General features: G+C 39.7%; 1 protein-coding gene across 4 annotated transcripts in view; it reads right to left on the reverse strand.

The window, feature by feature from the left end:
- Positions 1 to 7065, reverse strand: part of LOC109465412 (carbamoyl-phosphate synthase [ammonia], mitochondrial-like) — a 41862-nt gene that overhangs the window by 19678 nt on the left and 15119 nt on the right. For all 4 annotated transcript variants that reach the window (XM_019762661.1, XM_019762662.1, XM_019762663.1 and 1 more), the window contains exons 9-17: positions 6678 to 6897; positions 6304 to 6408; positions 5788 to 5883; positions 5468 to 5542; positions 4233 to 4347; positions 3525 to 3682; positions 2757 to 2885; positions 1472 to 1616; positions 365 to 575 (exon numbers count right to left, since the gene is read on the reverse strand). In XM_019762661.1, the coding sequence (XP_019618220.1) occupies positions 365 to 575; positions 1472 to 1616; positions 2757 to 2885; positions 3525 to 3682; positions 4233 to 4347; positions 5468 to 5542; positions 5788 to 5883; positions 6304 to 6408; positions 6678 to 6897 (1254 nt within the window). The remainder of the gene's footprint in view (positions 1 to 364; positions 576 to 1471; positions 1617 to 2756; positions 2886 to 3524; positions 3683 to 4232; positions 4348 to 5467; positions 5543 to 5787; positions 5884 to 6303; positions 6409 to 6677; positions 6898 to 7065) is intronic.

The following is a 7065-nucleotide window of genomic DNA, read 5'->3' on the forward strand; positions in this document are numbered from 1 at the left end:
AAGCCATACAGAAACACCACCTAGCAGAATAAAACAGTACTGCAGTGTCCTTACCCTGTAGCTTTGGAAACCAGTAGAGTCGCAAGACAGACTTTACCTGTGACTTAACCTTAACCTTTACCTCAACACCAGACAGAAACACCACCAACTTCAAAATTTTCCAAAGGGATCCAAAGGGATCTCTTGACCCCCTAGAACTGTTATGCCAGAGATGAACATGATGTTATGTCAAACAGAATTGAGGAGACGGAAAAAGACTGTAGGCTGGCTAGAACACTGTGCAAAACAGACAGACTTTGCCTGTGACTAAATGCCATACAGAAACACCCCCTAGCAGAATGAAGCAGTATTGCAGTGTCCTTACCCTGTAGCCTTGGATGCCAGCGCAGAGCTGCGGGACAGGCGAGCGTTCACTTCGATGATGCAGTACTCCAGCGACTGCGGGTGCAGGGCGTACTGGATGTTACACTCGCCCACGATGCCAAGATGGCGTACCACCTTGATGGCGGTCTCTCGCAGCATGTGGTACTCGTAGTTCGACAGAGTCTGACTCGGGGCGACCACGATAGAGTCACCTGGAACAAATTACAGGATTAATTAATTGATGTTTGTCTCCACGTTTGTATTTGTGGGTTATCTAATACCAGTCACCACTGCCTTGATAACCTGTGTATTGATCTGTTGTCATTGCCAATAAGGAAAGAAAGAAAGAATTCTTCACCATATCCAAGCAATCCAAACATTTTATTTGTTATCTACATACTATTATCAGCAGAAAATCATTATACACTACTAGTATTCCTTTGTTGCTGTCTTTTATATCCTAGGAGATACTAGTACATGTAACTCTTACCCTGTACAGATACCCGGTAGGTAAAAACATCAATTTTTTAGACCTAAGAATCAGTAGTGTAAACAATACATTAAACTCTACATGGAGGGTCGTGTAATTATAAGTGTGTACTCTTCTCAAGGATAAGGGTTTAGTTGTGTAAATTTGGGCCCCCTAGCTGTTTGCTGTGGACCTGCAGGGTTGTCAGTGTTCGAAATACCTGTCTGCAGTCTGCAATCTGCAGATAGATTTTCAAGATTGCAGAAGAAAAATTTATACAATCTGCAATTTTGCAGCAGGAAAAATTTGCACTTGGGATTTGGTGCTTTTGGCCCCAAGGACAGACAACACTAATAAGCTCCTGTTCTGAAACACAGGAGCTTCTTCACTAATTTACATCAACCTTGTCTTGACTTGTTTATCTTTTGTTTCCTTTTGGACTTCCAAAAATTTGTCTTCACTAATTTGCATATCAATCAATAGTTCATGCTTATAAACCTGCAAGATTGTAATATGGAGACTTGTGTATTTGCATAAAGTATTTCTAAATTGCAGAACAAAATTTTGACTCTTCTGCAATATTGCAGAGCACTGAAAAAAAGTATTTCGACCACTGGTTGTGTAAGTGTGTACTCTCACCAGTGTGGACTCCCAGAGGGTCGAAGTTCTCCATGTTACAGACGGTGACACAGTTGTCAGCTGAGTCTCTCACAACCTCATACTCCACCTCCTTCCACCCCAGGAGGGACTTCTCAATCAGGATCTGGTTAGACATGGCCAGAGCCTAGAACAAAGAAAAAACAACTCAGAGACATCATGAAAGTTCATCTGTGTTGGTAGTTACATGTTTAGGCCACACCAATTTAATTTCTTGGTTAATGGATTTTTCTAGAAAAATAATGGAGCGGGCGGGCGAAAAAAAAAAATAAAAACAGGCCTAGGCATCCTATTATGGTCCAAAATGGTACGATAGGAGCCAGGCTGGTTCAAAATTTAAACAATGAATTTTGAACTTTTAATGATACCATTGCATTGAAAGATGGAATACTAGTAACTGTAACAACTAGGATGAAAAGGACTGTTTTCAACTGTTCAGGGCAAAATATGAGCATTTTGCAGTTGATTATGGATTTTTATTTTTATTTGCAAATCAGAGAAAAATGAAGCAGCGAATCCGTTAACCAAGAAATTGAATTGGTGTGGCCTTAGAGTTAAAAATTTAGATCCGACACAAAAAATCTCTGACCTAGAGCTTTCGACCAGTCACTCTGGTCTTCCTCAGTAGACTGACCCAGTGACGTCACACTTCAAAGAAGACACGTGACAAGTCTCACTGGGTCAGTCTACTGAGGAAGAGCAGAGTGACTGGTCGAAAGCTCTAGGTCAGAGATTTTTTGTGTTGGATCTAAACTCAGAGACATTTCAAACCAAGCTTCTGGGAAGTCTTTTGATAAAGAATGGCTATGTTTTGTGACCTCGGGGAAGTACTTTGGAAACAGTGAAGAGGATTGTATTGTACAATGTAATTTAATTGGGTATGATGCCACCTCCTGAATTCCTCCACATACCACCCACTTACCCACAACCAGTGTCAAAAATTTGTTGGTGTGCCTGGATGCTTGTGTTACCCGTATGTCAAGAGCCTGAATTTGAATCAATGACAGATCCTCTATCTATTTCTATACATTTGGAGCCTTACATTGCATATAGTACAGGAGCCAATATCTAAAAGAGGCCTAGATGGGGATAACAAAAGACAGAGACAAACCTTTTCTGTAAAGTGGGTGCCAGAAAACCACATTTTTCAGGCCCTGGCTCCTGTAATAATATATGGCTAGTTGTCTTGTCTGATTTTCCTAGTAAGAAGACATTGTTGAGCTTGTCTGAGTTAATGTTGCAACATCGAGCACATTTGATCTCTTACCTTTGTGGCGATATCTTTCAGCTTCTGACGGTCTTCTGCTAGCCCGGACCCCAGGCCTCCTAGGGCATACGCTGCACGCACCATGACGGGATACTTTATCTCAGCAGCCGCTTCCAAGGCTTCTTTTACCTGTAAACGATATAAACGATGTTTATTTGCAAAATCATGCCCGAAGGCTAACTGTTTGTACAGTCAAGTATACAGAAACAGGAGACAGGTAACAATCTGTCTGGAAAAACCTCTACTTCTACTACTACTCTAGCTATTAAGGGGTTCGACTTCTTCTTTGAAGGCAGTGGATAATGAATAGTGCCACATTCTGCATAATTAGTGGGTTTTGTGATCTTAGTAGAAATGTAGTCTTTTGGTGATCTTCTAAATGACGAAATGATGGAGAGATTGTTGTAACTGTCTGAAATAATCTGTTTCTTTCGTTCTCATAGTGAGGACACTGGCTAACAAAATGTGTTTCATTTTCCACTGCATTCATTGTACAATATGTGGACATATCAGCTCCACTACTCTTTCTACTGGGTAAAAAGAGCCATTCAAATGATAGAGAACCCATGCAGGTAACATTTTTTGTCCAAACTTATCTCATGGCTTCGTTGAGTTTTAGTCTTTCTTAAATAGTACATAAGAATTCAATGACTTGAAAAAGGTTAGAATAGTTCAAAATTTCTATGATATGAGCAGCATACATGTAATTCTGCTAAGTTTTAACATACTATATATCATAAACTGGAAAAAGTCCTGCTGTGAACTTACACTCTCTACCGCAAAACTTGGCGCAATCTTCTCATTGATTTCTGTGAGTTTGTCGGAGAAGATCTGTCGATCCTCAGTGGCCATGACAGACTCGATGGGCGTGCCGAGAACTTTGACCCCGTGTTCCTGTAGGATACCCTGCTTGAACAGTTCAACACCTGCAAGGGAGGTCAAAGGTAGAAGGTTAACACTGGGGTCAAATGCCAATTTGAAGAATGAGGATCAGCAATTTGTTAAGAAATACACAAGAATGCATTATAGTGGGAAAAAGTCACTAATATAGGTGATAAGCTGTGGTTATCAGTGTAATTTTTTCCTTCAAATTTTTGCTTCTTTCAACACTTCATTTGCTATTGGGCTCAAAATGAGGTCCAAAGTGCTGCATTGCTACAAGTTTGACATTTTTGTAGTTTTTTAAGTTCATACTTTTCATGGATTACATTTCCTGCATTCAATTGTGCTACTACCATTGTTTCAACCGTTACTGAAAACTTAAACATACTGTAAACTAATGTCACAAAGTTCCATTGCCTTGAAATGAATTTCCAGTACAGGGCCCTACTAGGGTTTGGGTTGGCGTTAGGAAGGGCATCCAGCCGTAAAAATCTTAAAAAAAAAAAAGAAAGATTTGCATTTGATGCAAGCACGTCTAACCCCCATTTTCGGGAAAAATGACGTTAAAATTGGATAAAGAAAAAAAGTACTTACCACAGTTGAGTGCCGTCTGCCCTCCCATGGACAGCAGTATCCCATCAGGCTTTTCTCTCTTGATGACATCAGTCACAAACTCAGGAGTGATGGGAAGGAAATATACATGGTCCGCCTGGGGGGGGGGAGGAAATAGTAGTTAGGCCACACCAATTTGACTTTGACTTTATTGGGATCCACACTTTTTTTTCCAAATAATCTTTATTGTAATTTCTAAGAATAAAGGCAAAGGACATGTTCACATACAAGAAAAATAAATACCCAGACATTTTGCAAACAATACATCAGTCTAACAATTTACCATACAGTGGACCCCATTTCAACATATGTTTATCCATTTTCCCATAGTTTTGTGCTATCACATATTCTAATTTGTGATAGGAATTTGGGATCCACACTTAGCTTACAACAAATGTAGCTATCCTTCCTGTGGTCCTTCTAGACACACATGACACATTAAAAAAACATAAATACATGGAAATTACAACACATTAACACAATTTAATTTGCTGGTTCTCAGATTTTTTCAGAAAAAATATTAAGCGACAGGGCGAAAAAAAAAGTCTAGGCATCCTATTACAGTGTCAAATGCTACGATAGGAGCCATGAAGTCGACACAAAAGGCTGGGTTAATATTTAAACAATGAATTTTGAACTTTTAGTCAAACCACTGCATTGATAGATGGAAAAATGGTAAGAACTAGGAAGAAAATGAACTGTTGGGTGCAAATTTTTTTTTTAGTTGATTCAGAACCAAAATCTTTTTTTTTTTTGCAAATCAGAGAAAAATGAAGAGGGGAATCCAAAAACCAACAAATTAAATTGGTGTGGCCTTACACAAGGATGCTTTTTATAACTAGAAAGGTAACATTTCCAAAGCAAATGCATTGTTAACCTTCACATGGCCCAGCTTAATAAACTACTGCTTTGTTTATTCTTACTCAAACACATTCATATATATATATATATGGTGACCATGCAGCCCCTCTTGAACTCAGTTCTGCATGGCACTTGCAACATGATGTAACCTAACACCAGTTACCATGGTGACAGACGTCTGGTCCAGGTCATTGACCTTATTTGTTTGGAGAAGAAGAAGAAGAGGAAGAAGAAGAAACAGAGTGAAGGTTAACATAATAACCTTCTAACTGCTGAGGCCATCTTTTGGCACCTAACTTGCATTACAATTACATGTAACAGTAGGAATGTACAATGTATTCCTCCAGTAAACTAACCTGTTTTTCTCCATGAGCATTGGTCTGCACAGATGCGATGTTGGGGTTCATCAGGACAGTTTGCAGGTTCTCCTCCTAGCAGTTTGAAAAGGAATTACAGATGGTTGATCAAATCTCAACAGTTGACGATGAAAATCCCCCATTTCAAAAAAAACATTCATGGCATAGTCCACATAATCTGGCACAAGGATGCTTTTCCTGACCTAACTACCAACAGAACGCACTCAAATAGATAAACTAAAATAAACAGAAACATCACCATTTAAATCATTCATACGTATATAAGTATTTCACACAAAATCTACTATCTGCTTATTTACCTTGAGTGCTTTGATAGCCTGAGAGCCAGAGTAGTCAAACTCCCCAGCCTGGCCAATGGACAAGCCTCCTGATCCAAGCACCAACACTTTGTTCACCTGTAGAATTCACACAGAATATATACAAACAGGAAAACATGTATACTACTACCACTATCATGACAATCTTTAACAAGATTCATTTATGAAAAGTCATTGGAGCACAAGAAATAACAAATTAGACTTAAACATTGTTTAAGGTAGAATAAAAAGTAAAGTGGATTCATTCCTCAAGCTAATTTCAGCCGTCCCTCAGTAAGACATTTGGAGCTGTGAAGTTCCAGTTTACAATCTTTGTTCAGCCTCTGTATTTTGAAGAAGTTAACAGGGCTAAACCGGTCGTGACAGGCTGAATAAAAGTTCTAAATATGCTGCTCTAGATGTCTTGCTGAGGGGTGACTGCGGTGTAAAAAGATGTGTTTGTTAGCTTGAGGAGTTAATCTAGTTTACTTCATACACTGTAATTAAAGGAAGACTTACATGTATAGGAGCAGGCTTGGGTTTCCCAGGAGGAATGACTTTGGACACAGGCATGGAGGTCCCCTTGCCTTTTCTGATCATGTCCATGAAGATATCAAACAGGAACTGTAGAGAAGAGTAATTGTGAGTAATTTAGAAAAATATTTTCAACTGTGGAAAGAAAAGACATGTCAGCTTGGTTTTAGGCACCATATATTTGAGAAAAAAAATTTTGAGAACTTTTGACAATGCTACAGTATTACTCAAGTAAGCAATTCTTTTATATCTTATGATATTACGTTATGACAAACTAAACAACAGAATCACCTGTAATCACTGACAAAAAGAGTCTCTGTGAAAAAAAACTTTTCAGGTCTCACACTGGCATATCCTACCTCAGTATCAGTGGGCCCTCCGCGAGCCTCAGGATGGAACTGTGCGGTGAAGATGGGCCGTGTTTCGTGCATGATGCCCTCGTTAGTCAGGTCGTTAGCGTTGATGAACATGGGCTGCCAGCCCGGCGGGAGGGTCTCGTTGTCGATGGCGAAGCCGTGGTTCTGGGACGTGATGAAGGCCTGGTTGTTCAGCAGGTTTAACACAGGCTGGTTATGGCCTCTGTGGGGGGAACAAAAGACAAGATGAATCCATGTTTACAGTTAAAACTTTTGTTCCAACACAAAAAATTCTCTCACCTAGAGCTTCGATCAGTCACTCTGGTCTTCCTCAGTAGACTGACCCAGTGAAGCTTGTCACGTGGCTTCTTTAGAAGTGTGACGTACAACA

This window comes from Branchiostoma belcheri, unplaced genomic scaffold (assembly GCF_001625305.1).
Source record: "Branchiostoma belcheri isolate BF01 breed outbred unplaced genomic scaffold, Haploidv18h27 scaffold15, whole genome shotgun sequence".
Classification (NCBI taxonomy): Eukaryota; Metazoa; Chordata; class Leptocardii; order Amphioxiformes; family Branchiostomatidae; genus Branchiostoma; species Branchiostoma belcheri.